At 35.6% G+C, this 21,344-nt stretch overlaps 1 protein-coding gene across 9 annotated transcripts in view; it reads right to left on the minus strand.

Annotated features, from left to right (window-relative positions):
* The window catches only part of LOC132133802 (calcium-dependent secretion activator 2-like), a 173,774-nt gene that overhangs the window by 69,965 nt on the left and 82,465 nt on the right, over positions 1-21,344 (minus strand). For all 9 annotated transcript variants that reach the window (XM_059546785.1, XM_059546792.1, XM_059546791.1 and 6 more), the window contains exons 6-11: positions 21,166-21,287; positions 8,577-8,688; positions 8,011-8,150; positions 3,524-3,590; positions 2,687-2,795; positions 2,039-2,245 (exon numbers count right to left, since the gene is read on the minus strand). In XM_059546785.1, coding sequence (XP_059402768.1) covers positions 2,039-2,245; positions 2,687-2,795; positions 3,524-3,590; positions 8,011-8,150; positions 8,577-8,688; positions 21,166-21,287 — 757 coding nt within the window. The remainder of the gene's footprint in view (positions 1-2,038; positions 2,246-2,686; positions 2,796-3,523; positions 3,591-8,010; positions 8,151-8,576; positions 8,689-21,165; positions 21,288-21,344) is intronic.

Here is a 21,344-nt window from a genome sequence, read left to right on the forward strand (position 1 = left end):
GAGGTCAGGGCAAGTCAGAGAAAGAGGGAGCAGAGAGAAAGACGTGAGCAGAAAAAGCAAGAGAAAGCACTAAAAGTGTGCCCAAGTTCATTTCCAGTCCTTTCACAAACGTCCTCAAAATGGGCTAATGGGAGGTCTGTGAAAAGCCTAACACTCGCTGGCGGCGTGTTGAGAGCCCACATATGCGGAGCGAGGGCCTTCGCTTCTTAAGGACCACAAAAGACCAAGGCTTTCGAGACACATCTCCTGACGCCTCCATGGCCAGCGGCACCTTCTTGAGACGAGCATTAGTGATTGCTTTTATTAACGCTGCCATTTCTGGCATGCCAACGACTTGGTATTGACGGTGAAAAGCCCCGTTCTTGCCTGGAAGCAGTGAGCATTTGTTGGTTCCCCCCAAAACATCACTTGTTGGGTGCGCAGAAGTACGATCTCCCGAGAGTCGGCCCATTGTCTGTTCTTTTAATTCGATGTAGGTCATTTTACATTCATTATATCGAGAAAGGGGATGTGATAGATAGAAAAGAGACAAAAGGGGATGAAGAGGAGCGAGGCGTGGTATTGATCCACGTTGTGAGTCTGACGGATCGGGTTTGACAGGAGCAGCACATTGATCCGTGTCAACTTTAAGTTGCTGCTATTATCCATGGACAAGCGGACGGAGTCAGTGCGGAGGGGGTGTGTCGTCTTTAATCCCAGCTGAAGGAGAGGCAGGCGGTCACGCCAGCAGTCACATCCATCTGACAACTCTCGACAAGGTGGATGGGAGCTTTATGACAGGTATCAACATGGCAGCGGGGGCGATATCGCAGGTACGGCCCAGCGGGTCGCTTCAGGTGAATCCAGCCGGAGTCAGAAAGACTAATGAGGCAAGACAAGATATTGGTGTTCCTTCAGAATATGAAACCCGAGCTTTTGACAAGAAACACAGATCTGGCTTCGAGAAGACGCCAGTTAGTGTTGAGGATAAGGCGGTGAGACAGATCTGTGTGAATCAATCAATGATGGGAAGTCCAATGTCAGGACGAGTTAATAACTTCATCGACTCGCTGAAACGTGGTGGATTTTGTTAACAGGCATCAAACGGGACAGAATTTTTGGGATTCATTAAGTGGCGTTTTGAAATGCGCTTGATAAAATTCAATTCGTAAGAAGTATTTCTGAAAGAATGCCTGACCTTTAAATTGGCCGAATACCATGGTTATCAGTGGCTGCTATGATATTCGAGACATTCATGCTGTTTTCTTGATCCAACAGGCAATGAGGAACTTGTCCATGCTCGTTGTCATACAACTTGCCAATATTCAAGGTGACTTTTGCATTGAACCTTGGAGGTATGAAAAGATGCATCAAAAAATGATTGTGTTTGAGGTCCAGTAAGACAAGAGGAAAGAGACCTTGAAAAATGTTTTATGAAAGTCAAATGGCGGCGCTTGTGAAGTCGAGTGATTACTAACTCATAGAAGCCAGTCTTTATGTTTACAATCACCATCAATGCTCAAAAAAGCAGCTTTATCGTAATTTCATATATACTACCAGATTTATAAACCGAAATGCTAGTGTTTTCTTCAGCTTTTACATAAGGTTCTGCACTAAATGAATGCCCTGTAGCTCTCAGAATGGCTCTTCTGAAGCAATAAAGATATCAACCTCAATCGGCTCACTCTCTGTTTGTAGAAAGTGAGCAAACTGTAGCATTTCAGTTGTGTAAGTGTTCCTCCTTTCACTCAGCAGCAGTATTTGGGTTATTCAAGCCCCCCGCTGACATTTGTTTAGACTGTGTCTGCGCTGCGGCCCAATGGATCGATGGCTGGCCACCACAACCTGCGATTTCTAAGTCCATTCAAGAGGGCACAGCTGAAGGTGGCAGAAAAAAAAACACTTTCTCATTGTTTTTACAGATTTGTTTGGCAACCTTTGAAGGTTTAAGGTTTGAGCATTAAAAAACATTGTGTATGAAATCAAAAAAACAATGCATTGCAGAAAAATTTAAATGCTTAGTTATAAGGATCATATAAGATGGATAAAAGGTACATACTGAGTAAGGACACAGGGGCATCTTTTTGCACATTCCCTCCTATGCAGTTCTGCTGGTTCTGGGCGGGCGCTACTGGTTTATAAGACTGGCCTGTGGCACGGTACATGGCCTGGACCCAAAGAGCACGGTCCTGTTCATCATTGCTGGCGAATACCACCAGATCGCCCTCTCGGACAGCACTGAAGAAGGCTCTGCCTCCCTGAAGACCTGCAGAGATGTTGTTTTAGCACATGAATCCATATCAGGCAATTCATTTCACATTTTACTTTTCATTCAATCATCCATTATTTGCACGGAATTGTCTCACATAAACAGTTGAGATTAATACCTTCAAGTTTATAAGAGTATAAATATAATTAAAAATAAAAAAAATTATAATTTACATATTACATTAAATATTAATAATTGAATATAAAAAAGTATATAATTAAAAAATTCTGTTTTTTCGAATATTTCATTCCCACTTTTCATTTCAAGCTCATAACGTGTGCATCTCTTTTTAAAAGCGGCAAATGCTAAATTCTAATTCAAGACAGAGGTCAATTTGAACTATGAATGTTCATCTAATTCTGAAATAAAATCTAAACGCCCACATGAGCATTTGACTCAGTGACTAAATAAGCCATTAGTGTTGAAGTGTGTGTGTACCTGGCTGCGGATCGGAGTAATCTACTGTATAACCGTCCAGCTGCATCAGCTCATGCGGCTCGGACCTCTTCTCCCGGTAACTGCACATGGCAAACGTGTACTGACTCACCTGAACAACAGAAAAGAGAGGAGATCATCTTAACACACAGTCCTAAAAATCCTACATTTGTGTGATATCCATAGCCTTTTGATGTACAAAAATGTACAATTTATATCTAAACTGTGTAAATTACGTCATAAATACAGTACAAATACAGGTAACTCCAAATGAAAACAAGGAATTTTGACATTATATGCAAGGATTTACTGTGGGGTTTTACTCAAATTTACCAATTAAAAATAATTATGTCTTGATGTTTTCTGAATGGTCAGCCATATTTTTTGTTATTGATTTATGTGTGTTTGTGTGTGCGTGTGTGTGTTACACACTGAATTAAACGAGAACCAGCTGATTCATATGATACCACTTCTGTCATTTTACATTCAACATGTTCGCAAGTCAAATTATAAACCGTTACTTAAAACTGTATTTTTTCTCGTAAATTATTTAACACAAAAATGATACCGTTATTTCAGGAGGCTAGTAGTTATTTAGGATAGTAATTAATAAATTTATTAATTTACCTTTTAATTAAACCGATAATGGTTCAACACTCTTTTATGCAAATAAAAATACAGAAAAACTAACAAAAAAAACTAGTTTTCCTTCAGAAAAACAACAAAAAACACACTTGCAAACACAAAATGCACGAGACATACAAAAACATATGTATATTAATTTTGACAAAAATCTAAATTACATTAATATATAAAGTTGTGATTAGGAAATCTGCTCACCTGAACAAGCACATAATATCTCCTCTTCCATCGCTTCCAGACTCTCTGGCCTAATGCGTAAAGATACCTACAAAAAAAAAAAAAAAACACATTACAATGAGTGTCATGGATGAATCAAATTGACAGCTGAAAGGTCTCTTGATATTTTCATTTACGGACATGATTAAAAACAAATCACTATGTTCATAAAGCCAAGGTGTAAACCCCCATTCGTTAATTCCTCAAACGGCTGAATTCTGTCATGTCCACTCCATGACAGAGAAGAAAAAAAAACATCTAAGGCTACTGATTAAGCACACATTCTTAAAAATGGCAAAAACAACAACAACAAAAAAGGATCTGTCCAGAAATATGGGTGAGGTGAAATCAATTCTTCATAAATGGACACAGCGCCTATGGGGGGAAAAAGCTCCAGTCAAGGTTGAGGGAGCAATGAGTGCATGGAAGCGGGCCAATCTGGGTTAACATGTGGCAGAGGTAATCATCCACTTGTGAAAGTGATTTTCAGCTCACTCTCCGACACCTTTCTGATACACATGATCCCATTTAGATGGCAACAATGGCCGGCTGATGGCAGGCGAGACGACCTCTGGGTGAACGGGCGTGCCGCGGGCACTTTCCAGTCGACTTCAGCTCAGTCTGAGCCGGGATAATAACAATAATAGTAATAATAGTAATAATAATAATAATAACAATAGTCTTCTGAAGATAAACAAATTTTCTTTATAAACAAAAAAGTCTTTATGCTTTCTTGGAAGTAGTTTTGGTGGAAAGACAAATGCTGAATATGAAGAGTCGCAATAATAGCATTTTAAAACATTTGATATGATTAATTATGAAATACAAGTAATATTTCATTTCAGGAAAAAAAAATTAAATATACCAGAAAAATTGATAGGAAGAAATTACAAATCATAACAGCCAAAATCCATAACACTTGCTAAATACAACATCTTTAGGTCTCTGAAATATGGAGTCAGACTCATTATCTTAAGCTAATATAATTTATTAATTCTTCTAGCAAAAAGCACTCAACCGGTTTGCATAAAGACTTAATTTACATATAACCAGTTCTTCTCAGCATTTGGTAACATCCCTGAAAAGTCAATAGGTTTATCGCTCTACAATGCAAGTTATGATACTGCATTGATCTTTTAAACACTATACAAATGTTAACCTCACAATGTATGTCAACATGACTGTAAAAGTCAAATGAAACATATTAAGAGATCACCTTGAGGAAAAGTGTCATTACACGTTCATTGTAAGTGTTATTACAATGGTTGCAGTGCCCCCATGTGGTCTAACGGCAGTATGGCAGAAAACATATTTTCATTGGGCCTTATTGGTGAAACACTAGCAGTACTGATTTCTCTGTTGTTTTTAAATAATGGTATTATTAAATTAGGATTCAGTTTAGTGCCTTATGTAAAAACTGATTCACAAATGATTTGCATAGAAATGTATTCTTGTATTTTTCAGTACATTGTTACTATGCTCTTAAACTAGTATAGTTATTGATAACTAAAAATAAATCTATTAAAAACAAGCTGAAAAAAAATTGCCTTGGCAGCTCACTTTAATATTTTTAAGAAGTAAAATTACAGTACTAAAACCAAAATATCAACTAAGCAGAAAATAAATCTTAACAAAAAAAAAATCAAAACATTAATACATACTATAACTGTAGAAATAAAAATACTAGAACACCGTTTTAAATTCCCATTACATTGCTATATTTTCTGTCTTTTAGTATAGGTAGTATAAAATATTGCATGCAATAACACAAATCAATGAGTCATGAATGCAAAGTGTGGCTGTAACCGAAGGGTGAGGTTAAAAGAGATTTTAAAAATGCAAACTTTAATGTGTGCCCAGGCTCTCAAACGAAAGAGGGCAAAGATGGTTTTAAAGGGACACAAAAAGAAGTAAAAAAGGAGCATGGTAGAGAAAGAAAGAGCCAGTGGGCATAAGTGAGACAGAGACAGACTGATCAGACTCAAGCTGGCAGCTCTCTCTCTCAGGGCCACAGTGGGGTCACTCCACAAAACTGAATGGCTCCCAATTCTTCAGTCGCTCTGCTGATAAACAGATGGCTTCTTTTAATGGGGTGCAATCAACCTGAAAAGCTCCCCACTGATAGCTCTCTCTCTTGCCATGTACTGGGACAGTCATCAGGTGTTTGTTTTTGTAGATTTGTGTGGGTATATAAGTAATTGGACAAAACCTAAGACTAAAATGGTATGATTTTAGTCTTACAAATCTCAAATGAGTATCATAAGACCAAAAGGCATCATGAATTTCATCCTGTTCCTCACACAAATGTGGCTTTAGAGGATTTGGAATATGGTGCATTCTGGTCCTCCTGGGAAGTTTATATTTACGAGATGGGAAGTCGTAATTATGACGTCAGATGCCTTCAAGTCACTTTGGTCGGATGGCAATGTAACTGTACTACAATACATTTCTTCAATGTTTCTACTTTTACAAAATGATCAAAAAAGAATGTACATAGATTTTTTGTTTTATGATTTAACTCACTTTTTGAAAGTGCTGCAATCTGAATTATTTCATAGTTCATACATATTGCAACATACTAATGTATATTTGCATTTGCAATTGTACAATACTATTGTTTTTTGGTTATTTTGGTGACAGTTTACAATAAGGTTTCATTTGTTAACATTATTTAACTATAGTAATTAACAGGAACTAATGAAAATACTTCTAATATTAGTTCATGTTAATCTGTTAATATTGCTGTATCGACTTCAACTAATAAGAACAATGTATTTTTTTAAATTAACATTAACAAGGATGAATAGATGCTTTACATGTACATGTCTTGCTCATTGTTAGTTAATGCATTAACTAACGTTAACAATTAATAAAGGCCCTTGCATCCATTGCATCCAACTTGTTTTTTCACATATACATCATAAACTCTGAACCTCAGGGCTTAAAGAAAGTTTAGAGTTGTTATGAATTGTATGGCATTCATTTGCATTCAACTCAGAAATGCAATCTTTCCAACATGACTTAAATGCACCAAACAACTATTTTCAAATAGAAAATAGAAGAGTTTGGAAAACACAAACAGAAAATGAAATCATAATTTTTATTTTAGGGCTAATAAATAAATGTCTGAGTAAGTTTGTGTTCATCTGAGTGTGTAAGTGGTCCTCTGCACTGTCTTGTGAGGTCCGATAAAAAGGTAATTCCAGGTTGAAGAGGTTTCTGCCAATTAGAGCAGGCCTCTCAGGGAGGCGCTCTATAGAGGAATCGCACAGGGCCTCTGGGTAATTAGCAGGCTGATGGCAGTGATGTGACCCTTGACCCTGCCCCGCTGAGGGAAGCACCCCAGCAGCTGCTCCTGCACATCTTCACTGCTGCTACTCACGTTTGGGAACTAAGGCATTTACTGACAGGGCTCGTTCTGAATGAGTAAATCCAGACCGTCAGAAGGATCTGTATCTGTTTTTCCTCCTTCGTTATTTTATTGATTTAAAAAGACCAAATCTGATTTCTTTACCAGCAAACAAATAAAAAAGCTAATGTTATAATGCTTCCTTTTAAATATTTTATTTACTCGTTTAATGGTGCCAGATTTGTATTTAATGTTTTTAATTTTGCTATTTATTTGAATGTTCGTTTTACTTTTGAATTTGTAATGTTTTTCCTCCTTTGTGATTTTGTTGCTTAATCCAACATTGCAGCAAATTCCAACACACCAAAACTGAATTCTTGAACAGCAAATTAAAAATAAATACACTTTTTTAAATATTTAAAGTTTTTGTTTACCCATGTTTAATATTGGCCAACTTTTTTTTTTTTAATGTTGCTATTTATTTGAATGTTCATTATTTAATTTTTAATTTGTAATGTTTTCATCCCTTGTAATGTAATTACAATATTACTTTGCTTAAAAAATACCAAATTGACTATAAATACAATTTTTTTGAATGATTTTTACACACTATATATACATTATTTCTATTTAATGTTGCAATTTTGTAAATTATTAATGCTGCTATTTATTTGAATTGTCCTTTTTTTATTTGTTCATAATAAATAAATAAATAAATAAGAGAGGTAATATACAGAGCCAGTGTTTTCTGAGGGGCTCCTGGAAGTCCAAGGAAACCTAATGTGTGACATGAGGAGACTCTCAAGAATAATAATCGAACACAAGGTGGCACTAGAACCACACTTTTTTCAATGCACCTCATTTATGTAAACTTACTTCTAGCTGAATGGGGTATTCTTTTTTCTTATAAGATTTATTCTATGTTTATATAATAATTATAAAATGATTATTTCCTATTGTGAAAAATGACCCATCTATTATTCAATAAAATGAATTTATCCATGGAATTTCTATTTGTAACTATTGCTACTATTGTAGTATGTTCTATTTCTATTAATAACAAGTGTGAGGATGTATTCGGATCCTGGAGGTCAGGTTGTGAGCATCATTACAGACGTACCCGCTGTGCTTCATGTTGGGGGGTTTGTCCATGCGGACCACCAGTTTGATTTTCAGATCCACGTCTTGGCTGTTCTTAGGCACTACCATCTTATGCAACTCTGCCGTTTTGGGCCCGTTTGTTGTGGGGTGAAGGACCACCTGGACAGAACAAGAGAAAGTAAGAGAGAAACACATTATTAGGACCGATACACCTGGATGGGCAGCTGGAGAGATAGGTGTGAAAGAGATGATTGGAGATAAGAGAAAAAGAGGGTTAGACTGATGAACAGAGAGAGAAAAATAAATGGAGGAGGTGGAGTCTGTTTGGTGCGAGTCTCTAATGGGGAGTCTCCATCTGTTACTCCGGGAGTGTAAGCCCTAATGACTAAAGATTTCCTCGCCTGTAGTTCACTTTCCCCTCGCAAACATACAAACACATGTGCACGCACATCAAGGTCACACACTGTGTGCAGAACATCTGTTCCTGCAACATCAGCCAATAATTGAGCACATTGTGCAGATCGAACACAGAGGAGGGTTTATGTAAATCTCAGCGGTGGATGGAAGGACAGACTCTCATCTCACCCTTCCCAGCTCTTTGTCCTCCAGAGCCAGGACTCCAGTGCTTTCAGTGAAGAGTTTGACTTTGACCGCTGGCAGGGGGTGTGTGGTGGTGAAATCTCCTTGTGTGCCCCACCTGTAAAAGAAGAAAACAAAACAGCCGTCACATTAGGAGATTTCATTTTGCATTTACCACTTCTTCACACTCATGATGAAGTAACTGCTGGATATTTCCTGTACTTGTTTGATCAAATTAGTGTGCGGGATGGTCACGTATCTATTTGCTTTCATAAGACTTTGCTTTTGTTGTCTTGTGTTTGTTCTTTTTTTATTATTAAACACTATTCATAAAGCTCAAATTAAACACAAAAAATGTCTTGTTTTATACTTATATTCCTGTTTCAAAATTCAAAGCAGCCTATGTAACAACTTGACGGGTGGTCTGAAGTTTGAAGTCTTCGTTTTAAAGCAAAAAAATTAGACTCCAAAAAAAAAATAAAAAAAAGGCTCCAAAAGTAAAATAAAAATAAAAAATATATATATATTTTTTTAAACAGCAAATGACACCAAACACAAAACTCTTAAAACTCGAAACAAGACTTAAAACTCGACTTGACTTAAAGACAAAAGACATAAAAAAACTAATTTTAACTTCAAAAGCATGAGCTAAAACACAGCTTGACATCAAAAACAAGCCTTTAAAGCAAGACTTGACCTAAAAGTACTCCAAGGACAAAAAAACATATTCTCACAAAAAAAGAAAAAAAGAAAAAAATACAAAACCAAAACTAAAAACACGACCTGATTTCAAAAACAAGGCTTAAAACTCAACTCTTGACTCCAAAAGCCAAAAAAACAACAAAAAAAAGTTTACTCCCCTCCAGCCAAATAATATGTAAAAACACAACCTGAGTCCCAAAAGAAAGACTAAAAACTGCAAAACTAGACACAAAAGTAGATTTCTGACTTCAAAACATGACTCTCGGTTGGTTGTGCATCTTTTTCTTCCACACTTTTTCCTTCCACTCAACTTTTTATTAACATGCTTGGATATAGCACTCTGTGAACAGCCAGCTTCTTTGGCAATAAATGTTTGTGGCTCCTTGTGAAGGGTTTTAAATGATTGTCTTCTGGTTAACAGTCAGATCAGCAGTCTTTCCCATGATTGTGTAGCAGAGTGAACCAAACTGAGAAACCATTTTGAAGGCTCAGGAAAACTTTGCAGGTGTTTTGAGCTGATTAGCTGATTAGCATGTCACCATATTATAATTTGTTGAGATAGTGAATTGGTGGGTTTTTGTTAAATGTTAGCCAAAATCATCACAATTAAAAGAACCAAAAGTTCTTCAGTCTTGTGTGCATTTAATTTATTTAATACACAAGTCTCACAATTCAAGTTGAATTACTGAAATAAATGAACTTTCCATGACATTCTAATTTTTTGAGATGCACCTGTATATATATATATATATATATATATATATATATATATATATATATATATATATATATATATATATATATATATATATATATATATATAGCCGAGTAACTCTCTCTCTCTCAAGCGGGCCAACAGTAGTTTGTGGCAAATTGACTGTAGGAGTCGGCTCCCACATCTAATTCAGTTCTTTTGCTTTCTAAAGCAATAAAGCCCTCAGACAGTGTTTTAAATGTCATATGGCAAGCCAAGTATGTTTCCTCTATAGTAAAAGAACTAAACCAAGTTAACTGTACAGTATGTACACTTGGTTGAGCTTATAACATATGAGATCTGTACAAACTGATGAAGAAGGTACATGCTTCACCAGAACAAAAGCTGGAACCAATTAATCTCTTGAATCAATTTAATAAATTCCTTAATCATGATTCAGCACACAGACACAATCACACATCTTTTCACAGCTAATCTAGACTGTGTCTACAACAAACACTGAGTCACAATGCTGAATCACTCTCTGGTTATACCCTCTTTGGTGTCTGAGCCTCTGTGTGAATCCTGTGTCCATCAGCCTTATGATGTTACCAAGGAGGTGTGCAATATCTGAAGATCTGATAGCATTCCCATTCATCTCAATAGGCTTTAGTCAGAATACAAGATGCCAATGGAGAAATATGCTCTTTACAGCCATAGTTACTGGATCTACCAGCAGGGGGGCTCATGGTAACCAGCCAAACCTTGATCCCTTGAGGTCGACACACCAAACTGCCAATGAAAAACTGGTGGTGACGAAAGCCAACCGTGTTGGCACCTTGCATGTGCCTGGGCTTAAAATTCATGCTTGAACACACTGCAAAGACTAGAGCAAAACACGTTTTGCACCTGCATGAAAGGAAATACCTGTCTATTGCAGCAAGTGGCAATAGTCCATTTTAATTATTCAAAAAGAGAAACCGAAATCAGGACTGCTGAACTACAAACTGCAAACAAAGCAGGACTTTCTTACTATTCTGAATATGAAAACTATGTGTATTAACCCTTAAAGACCTAGAACGTTTTTGGGGCGCCTGACACACCTGCACTTTTCTTTGTTTTTCAGACCTATTCTAGCAGTCAGCATCAAGTGCCATATAAAGTTATAAATTGGAGAACTTACAGTTTAAGTTTAACTAATTTAAAGTCTCAATTTTCCTTTCGTTTTCTCTAAGAATTAATGAAATTACAGAATTTTAAGAAAAATGCAAGCAACAGTTTTTTTTACTGTGTACTCAAACAGAAACTCCTAAAGTTTGGATATTTTTCTTTAGAAAGTTGTGTCTGGGTGTTTTAAACTTTCAAATAAAATTTAGTTTACATATACCATTCCCCAAGCAAGTTATAGCCATTTATTACAATATTGTTATTGATGCTTTTAAGTAAAAAAACAGGCCTATTTCGTTAACAATAGAGATGTGTCCAAAAACATTTTGAGTAAAGAAAATGGAAAGAATGTTATATGGTAACAAAACCAAACAAAATTTTTTTTTACTTCTGAGAAATATATTTTCATTTGGAGTATGAACAATAAACACAAACTATGCAGCATAGGCTATAGTAAAAACAATTGCACAAATTGTCTTCAACAATACAGCGCAAAAACAAAGCAAATGATTCACAAACTACACACAGAGTGCAACAGAAAAAAATAGTGCAAACTATCTTCATGAACTGTATAATTATTTTCAGCTATTGTTTATCATACTTACAGTTTGTGATTTAGTGGAGCCAGCTGGTCCTAATAAACTGGGTACTGAGCCATCTTTCAAGAGCAAGCATTTTTGTGAATCCCACATTGAACTCCCCGAGAACACAAAAAAGACTGGGGATGTACTGCTTTTGTACAGTGGAAAAAAATAATTTTAACTATTGATTCTTTGCAGCCTAATTCTTCGGAAGTGAAAATAAAATGAATTTACTTTCATGGTGTAAGACACAGTGTCTTCACATAATGTTTACCACATGAAAAAGCGAAAGTGTTTGAGGGCAGGTTAAGCTGATTGCGGTCGGCCAACGTAGAACATAGACAGGGATTATGCAAATGTGTTACCTCGTGCCGTGTAGCTGTCACAGAAGTGGGTTTCAAATATACACTAAATGACAGAGGATCACACACTACCAGACTTTCAAGCTGTTCCGATCACAACAAAATCATGCAGAAATGTGTATCTCGTTGCTAGGAGACGTGTGACAAATGAACTGGGTCGGAAGCTGAACAGCCAAAATCAGATCAATCTCACCGACAGCTCGATGCAATTCAACATGCACAATAGGTCAAATAGCAGCTGTCGCGCCCCGACTAGTGCCATCATTGCGGAATACACCAAAAAAACTGAGTTGAAAAGTTTTCCATTTTTTGTCCTTCCGGTTCAAAAAGCAAAGTTGAAACAACTTCACAAAAAGTGATGTATATGCGTTAATTTGGAGTGGTGATTGGCTGCTGTGGCTGGAGAGTACGTGATCAGTTTTCAGAGCTTTTCTCAGTATTATTCATGAAAAAGTACTCTTATGATCCAATCGCTGTGCTGTATTATGTATGAGGTCGTATTACAGCAGAGAATATAAAATCTCATGAAAAAGTTTCTGCGCTTACAGTTCACCACTGTACATTTATGCATTTAGCAGATGCTTTTATCCAAAGCGACTTGCAGTGCATTCAGGCTATAATTTTTTTTTAATCAGTATTTGTGTTCCCTGGGAATTGAACCCACAACCTTTTGCGCTGCTTATACAATGCTCTACCACAGGAACACTGTAAACATGACCGTGAACATATTTCATCTTCTCTTGTGCTCCAAACATGAACCAGCAATGTGTATGAAATATGAGTTAATAAGGGCACTGATACAGTGGAACGTCAGATCATGAACGTGATGTCACAACAGATTATTGTGATACACAGTGACAGACAATGACAGACCGAAAATTCATAGAAGAGTAAAAAATAAAGTAACTATGCCTTTTTTCTTACGGTTTTAAACTGATGCGTGTAATTTGTTCAGACCCTTCGGTACTGGTAAATGTGAAAATATTATAACTTTTAAATGTTCTTCTTCATTTTTTACATAGACCAATATCTCTGCTGATTTCTTATTTTCAAATAATTAATCAAACCTTTTATTGGATTTGTTTATGATAGTTGTTAGTAGTCTCTAATGATAAGATTTCATTGTCATTATTATTATATTCTTTAAAATACATCAAGTTGGCCCCTATCTCCATTGCGGTTTATTTGATCTTTTTCTCTGCTCATATTTTAAATTTTAATATTCATTTGTCTGTATAATGAGTATGTTGTAGATCTGTGTTTTATTGGTTGTTTTTCCACTCTTCCCACCCTCTACACTCCCACAGCTTTGCAGGCACATTTCTGGATTCTTTTTCAATTCTGAAGTGTGAAAGACCACTGCTAAAATGGGGGTTTCATAAGACTATAAACTTAGTTGAAACAAAATATAAATATAAATATAAACGATAAACAAATGTTAACAGAAGCCTCAGACCAGGAGCATCAGAATAAATTGAATAAAACAGCTGATTGACTGAATTGCATCAATGAGCTCATGTTTCACCTGACAAACTTCAATCCTTTAGACGTATGATAATGTTGACATTTACACTTGTTTACATTTCAAGAGAGAGAACATTGTGAACAAATGACTTGCAGATCTTCAACACAAACCCGATCTTTGTGTTCTTTTTTGTTGCTTTTTTTATTTCTTCTTAATCATTTCAAATTGGGTTTCTGAATGTCACTTACATACAAAAATACATATTACATTTTTTTCATGACTAGCATAGTATCATATTTTAATGGACGCTTATTTTTTTACCATTAGTTACTGTATATGAGGCACACAACAAAATCACATAGGGTATTAATGGTATTTATTGAGAGGTTACAAGCTTCAAATTACACTCTGCCTTAAGAACTAACAGCGCAACCAAATTAAGTACAGTTAGTAACAAACTAGCTAGTAGCTACTAAGCCCATTGTATGAACTTCACATCCAAATTAAAGTAAGAATGGTTTACTTATGAATGGCTGGTGCAACCCTACCCAACCCTGAATTTCAGCTACAGCTGTTGCCAGTGACACAGCCAGAAAAGATCCTTCAGTCTTCACTCTGACTGACATTGTCTAGAGCCCAAATCCGCCTTGGGGAGCTTCACCAGTGTATGGATATTTTGGGAGGTCTGTGTATGTCACTGGGATAAAACTGACCTCTCACCACCTAGAGGCTGTCTGAACCCCCATAACAAGTAGGGAGGACTATTTATTTAGCAAACTGTTACCAAGGCAACAAAACAACAGAGCTTAGCATCTAATAAAATCAGTACAATGATGCAATACCTAATTCACACTGAAAAGTATTTTCTAAATCTACTCACATTTGTTTGTTTGCAACATGCTAATGTTGACAGAACCAGACGCTGCCATTATTTGGGAATAATAATAATCATCATCCTTAAAAGGCAGGAGATTTGCAGTGCAAGGAAAAATGAAGCAGCATTCAAAGTATTAAAACAAAAATAGAATAAATAGGTATAAACACCTTAAAGAAAATGGGTTTCATTGCGCTTTCATTTGTAGGTAATGTGCACAAAGCCAATAAAAGACTTATTATAAATGTCTAATTCCTTACTATAATGCTTTGCTGCCTTCCCTGTAACCACATTTCCAGGAAATGACATCACTGGCTAGATTAAAGTGTAATTTTATTTTAATTCTAGCATTTTACAATCACATACTGTATGTCTGACATATATTCGATAGGAACTTTCACTTGCAATACTCATTACACTGAAGAAGTGGGTATATAAAAAATAACACCATAAATAAATATTTTACCCCTTTTATAATTTCAGGCAATATTGTTATTTAGTTTTACATGATTAAAAAATAATTTTACACAAGTCAGACATTTTTCAGTATGTTTTTCATGATAGGTCACATGCATGAATCCTGGAATCTGTAAGATCTGCTTCCTCTGTGCTAATTAACATCATACTGTGAGGTCAAATGTGAGCGTTAACGGATTGAACCACATGATTTCCAGCAGGTGACGGCACAATAAACACACTGAAATCATCTCACATGCCACCGACTCACCTTGATGAGATTACAAGTGACATTTCAATCTCGAGTGTCTGCTGGAGAAAAATGGGAATAATAGCTGTCTTAGAAATGTAAAATAAGAGGGAAAAACAACAAAAAAATTGGCTTCCTTAATATAAGTGCACAAAGTTGCCAATACTATGCAAGGTTTGAGTTAAGAAATGTATTACAGAAGCCATAAAAGGAGGAAGCTAATTGTTCCTGATCTTTGAGTACTATCATCCATTTGTGCTCAATGAAATCATACTGAAACTTTCACAAAACAATCCAGACCAAAAGGACTTTACATTGGATCTATTTCTTAAAGACACGGTAATAAAAAAAAAAAAAACTATTGAGTCAAAGGGTTGCACTAAAATGGCCATGAAAAATTATTAAATAATTAAAATATCTATCTAATTATTAATCATCTATATTCACACACACACACACACGTTTGTTTTTGTGAAAAGTGGGGACATCCCATAGGCGTAATGGTTTTTATACTGTACAAACTGTATATTCTATGGCCCTACACCAACCCTACACCTAACCCTAACCCTCACAGGAAACTGTGCATTTTTACTTTCTCAAAAAAACTCATTCTGTATGATTTATAAGTGTTTTGAAAAATGGGGACGTGGGTTATGTCCTCATAAGTCACCCTCTCCTTGTAATACCTGTGTCATACCCATGTCATTATACAGAGTTGTGTCCTGATATGTCACAAAAACATATACACACAATTATATACAGTTTTGTTTTTCATAGCAAAACAGACCCATGTTTTGGTCTACAACTTCTAGGGCTGTCCAATGGTCAGAATTATTTTCTTCCTACTAATTCCTAGAATGCACCTTAAACAGTAAAAATCAACTATTTAGACTAGCGGAAATGTTTTTCAGTCGTGTCCCAATAGTCGCGAGGACAAGTGAATATGTAGATGTATGAAGACAAAGCATCATCAGTCTTCAAAAGGGATTTTGTCTCTAAGGTATCTCTCATCTCTAATGTGCACTGAAGGAAAAAAATGTTGCAAACTTTATACAGAAATCCCAAATTTTATTTGAAAAGTTTTGATTACTGAAAACATGCAAGACATGCATATTTTGTAATAGCATAGACATTTTTAACAGCTAAAACTAAGATTCATGTTGCAGGTATATGAATCATCAGTGTGCCAATCTTTAGTGGATCAAGGCTTTTGCTAGTGTCCAAATTCATTACATGAGGTAGATGATTTTTGGATAGTTCTACGAATATTTGCAGTCAAAATCTAGTCATTTTAAAAGGAATCCATGCGATCAGGTATTCTGCAGATTTCGGGTTCAAGTAGATTCCGCTAATTTGCTGCATTGACCAAAAGAAAGCTGCTTGGTTTAAAAGTATGAAGCTATTACACAATGGACAAGTTTTACCTGCAAAAAATTACCTGCTGTAATTTCTCTAATATGACTGCATCCATAGTTAAGTAGGGAGCACAATGAGACACATTCCTAATCAACACAAGCAAAAACCCTCCACAAACATGATTCTAGATAACTGTGATTCCAATTATTACATTTCCGAGCTCACTGTCTACTTAATAAATATTATAACTTTGACATGCTAGTCAGTTCAGGTCAGATGCATCATTAGTGCAGATATGCTATGGACTCAAAGGTACCCAGAGATTCCTTTAACATTACAAAACACACTGGAGCCAATGATGACCTCTTCACATTTGTCTGTCTCACACATAAAGAGTGTCATTCTGGGTCCAGTAGCAATTGCACTTCATATTTTCAATGTATCTGCAGTCAAAACAAGTCACTACTATAATGGGGAGCTGATGAGATGAAAGCGAATTCATGCACAAGGTTCGAAGATAAAAAGCAAGTGGGAGTTGTTCCCAGCAGATTTGCAAGTCAGTGTACTATAGTATTAAAATAGAACAGTGACCTTAAAAAGGATAAAGAGATTGGAAAGTTGTGTACATATCTAAATAATAAAAATGACTGTATAGGAAATGCTTTTAACTAAAAAAAACAACAACAACAAAAAACAATCTGAACATGCAGTTAACCTACAGTTAACCTGTATATATACACACACACTATTTTTAAGAAATGGAGAAACATTTTGTAGAAAAATTATTCTATATAAAGATGTAATCTGTTAAACATGATCACCAGGGAGAGCCTTTGCCAGACTCTAATGTGTGGTTTCACGCTTTTTCCACACATAATAGTTGATGGTGAGATAAAGTTAATAAATAAAATATAAGAAAGAAAGAAATATATCTCACATTGTGACATTTACTAGAGTTAAAAATACAATTATCAGAAATAATGCCACAACTATGCCACTGTTAGATATAAAGCTGTCCCTCTTCATGTAGTCTTGTTTTAGAACTTTATTTTTCATTTATGGTCAAGGCCTAAAACTAACTTTTTGTCACACCTGCCATTGGCTGATGACATGGTAAAATTTACTGGCCAAAATATTTTTTTACCGGCCATGAAAATCTTTTTGCAAAAACTAGCAGTTATTACTATTACAATAACTAAATATATTTACAATATTTTTTAATTGCTTTTATACCCTGCTTGTGCATTTTCCCTCAATTTGACCTGTTAATTATAGCCATTCAACATTACAGAATAATTGAAAGCCATTAGTTTTAACATTTAATAGGGTCTGAAATATATAAGAAATTTTTATTGAAATTAAAGTTAACTTTTAATCGGCAACTAGGACAGTCCAAGGATTTTTCTTTTTCTTTTGTTCTTTGAGTTACATCAATGACAGACTTCAGCAGGTTTCACTTTAAAATCAGCGCTGTCTCTTTAAAACCTGATGCATATGACGCTGATCTGACACACATCTTATTTTCTCCCAACTCGTTATGGTCATTTAAGACTTGAACTCATTTAAGACTACGTTTATAAGGTAACTTGCCAAAACCGGGTATTTTGACATAATTATGTGTGTTTTAGTCTGTTGAAATGCTACTGGTGTGCTGTAAGAAGCGGCTCAGCTTATGTCTAACAGCCACACATGCAGCCTTTCAGACTATACTTCACTGCACCATTTCTGCGGCGTAACCCCAGGTATGTGACGCCGCGTTCTCGGGTCATGAAGAATAAAGAAGGGAAAAGGTAATCTTCTGAAATGAAGCAGCAATATCTTCTCAGGTAAAAGCTGGCCATCACTGCTCTGACCTTTTCTGTCCATTTGTATACCGTATTTTTCGGACTATAAGTCGCACCTGAGTATAAGTCGCATCAGTCCAAAAATACGTCATGACGAGAAAAAAAAAAAAACATAAAAACGTCGCACCGGACTATAAGTCGCATTTATTTAGACCCAAGAACCAACAGAAAACATTACCGTCTACAGCCGCAAGAGGGCGCTCTATGTCTTCAGTGTAGTCTACAGGAGCACTGAGCAGCATAGAGCGCCCTCTGGCGGCTGTAGACGGTAATGTTTTCTCTTGGTACATTTCTCTCGGTTCATGTCAAATTAATTTTGATAAATAAGTCGCACCTGACTATAAGTCGCAGGACCAGCCTATGAAAAAAGTGCGACTTATAGTCCGGAAAATACGGTACTATTATTTGATTCGCTCTTGTCGCTTATGACAGAAAAGCTAACCAATCACGATGATCTTGTCTTCGGGAAAGATTATTTTATAAGCTTATGTCAGAAAAAGCGAATCTCTTTAAAAACTGGCTGTTGTTTTCACTTCATTGCATTGTTATAATTCGTAAAAGTGGCAACAACTGGCGACTGACACTGTTACACTGACTCGCCAACGCTGATTTTTACTCACATTTGGTGCTTGGTTAGTGTTAATTTTAGGCCCTGTTTATGGTATAATACTGGATATGATATTCGATTTTTGACTATTTTTTTGACTTTGTATGACCCTGTTTGAGGATTGACCTTTAGATTTGCTAACCTTACCTTCCAGTTTACCTTACTTTAAAAAGTTAGAATTTTTGAAAGTCTCAGGTTGGTCAGAATTATTAATAGTTTTAGAAAGTTCACAAGAACAGCATTTATTTGAAATAGAATTTGTTTCCAACATTTGATCAATTTAATATGTCCTTACTGAATAAAAGTATTAATTCCTTTTACCCTCTGGAGTCTAAGGGTATTTTTGGGGCCTGGAGAAGTTTTTTCATGCCCTGACATTTGTACTTTTTTCAGTTTCTTATAAATACCTAAATGGCTAAAGTCTAATCTTACTGTAATCAGCACAAACTGGGCTATAATAATATGTGAAATGCATGTATGTACATGATTGTATTTTTGAGAAAAAAAATGTTATGCATGGTTAGTGAAAACTAAAAATGTTAAATCACTTGAATAAGGCAAAAAAACACATAAAGAACAATGGTTCCCGGGATTTTTGAGAACTGGAGCTTGTAGCCTAGAATTTTTCTTTCTAAATTATGTGAAAATCATCTTGTTTACTCACTCACAGAAAACAATATATTGATTTAAATGTTTTAAGACACTTTTTGTTGGCAAAAGTCATATGCGAGTAGGCGTCAACTATCATGAATATCATTGTGATTTACACCTGAGAAGACAAAGGCCCGCATAATGAGCTGCATAATGAGCCATTCAGTCATCTGTGCCACTGTGAGTGAGGAGTTACAAGAAAGAATGTGAGAACAAAATAAAAGTATATAATTTTATGTTTGTAGTTTATTTAGAATATATTTAATTATCCCACAACATAATTTAATATCCACTTGGGGGAGCAGTGAAACAGTTTATTAGGAACAATCAAAGCTGACTTTCAAACAAATTTTTTGCATCAATTCTCCAGTCATACAATCCTTCAGAAATCATTTAACAATCTATTTTCTAAAAAAAAAAAAAAAAAAAAAACATTTATTGTTATTATTATCATCATTATCATTATTATTAATGTTGAAAAGAGCTGAGAATATTTTTTCAGGTTTTTTAGGGGGGATAAACTGAAAGAACAGCATTGTTTATTACATTTGTTACAGTTACATTTATTTGTTACATTTATATTATTTACATCAAGCTTTTGAATGGTATAGTATTGTATATTGTTACTGAAACTTCATAATGTTTCACTTGATTATATATTTAGTCAGGAATTATAGTTTGGAAAAAGTCTTTAGAAAAAGTCTAACTAGTAAAATGTTTACACGTTATGTGAAAACTAGTACAAGTATATAAATAAATAAAAAGAGACTTTATGTTTATGATTCATGTATATGACTCATGTTTATGATCTCTGCTGAATAAAGTGCTTCATTCTTTTTTCTGAGGAAATCCAAATCTCAAATCCTCAACCACATCACATCTTTCCGGGGTGAATTATGTCTTATTCCTCTCATTGCGAAGCAAACAGTAAATTAAAAAAACTTGAACAGTCTTGCTGCTTTTTCTTCTGTGTGGGCGTATTCAAGCCGCGCACTTCAGTTTGAATCTGAATAGCGCGTTCAGCACGGGGGCGTGGTCACATTAGATATAATGAAGGGAGACGTGAAAAACGGACATCGCGTTGTTTTCATATGGATTACTTTATCACAGAATATTTGTTTTCGGAGGCACTTGTTTAGTTTAAAAATAGACATGTCAAGCTTTCTATAGATATCTCTCTCATGTCTCTTTGATGAGTATTCACGGAGTTACAGTTCATTTTAATGATGTGTTTGTAAATGAAGATCAGCGCAGACAAAGGCTGCAGACAGCACACCTTGTTTGTTATCTTTATTTTATAAGTGCACAAAGTTCTGTTGTTATTATGTCTGTATTAAAAAAAAGTAGACCCTTTACAGATTCGATTGATGTATTGCTCGTATCTGTACGATCAAAACTGAAAGTGTAATTTAAGTTCTTTTCGGGGTTATCAGGAGAAAATGACTCAAAACTCGTATAATCGACTCTAGAGGGTTAAATAACATCTTACTGGCCCCAAACCTTTTGTGCGGTAGTGTGTGTATATAACAGCAGTGTATATCATGTTAATGGCTCTTGTATTATATCGTTGTAATCACTATACTCACTGTGGTCTGGAGGCTTCGGCCTGATCCGTCTGGAGCTTCTCTCCTCCCTCCACCTCCATGGTGCAGTACACGATCCGGTTAGGAGCAACGGATTTCAGCCCGTGCACCTCAATGATCACAATCTGAGCAAAAGACACAAGACCATATGATTGGACTTCACATGACATTTGTAAAGCATC

Source organism: Carassius carassius, chromosome 50 (genome assembly GCF_963082965.1).
Source record: "Carassius carassius chromosome 50, fCarCar2.1, whole genome shotgun sequence".
NCBI lineage: Eukaryota > Metazoa > Chordata > Actinopteri > Cypriniformes > Cyprinidae > Carassius > Carassius carassius.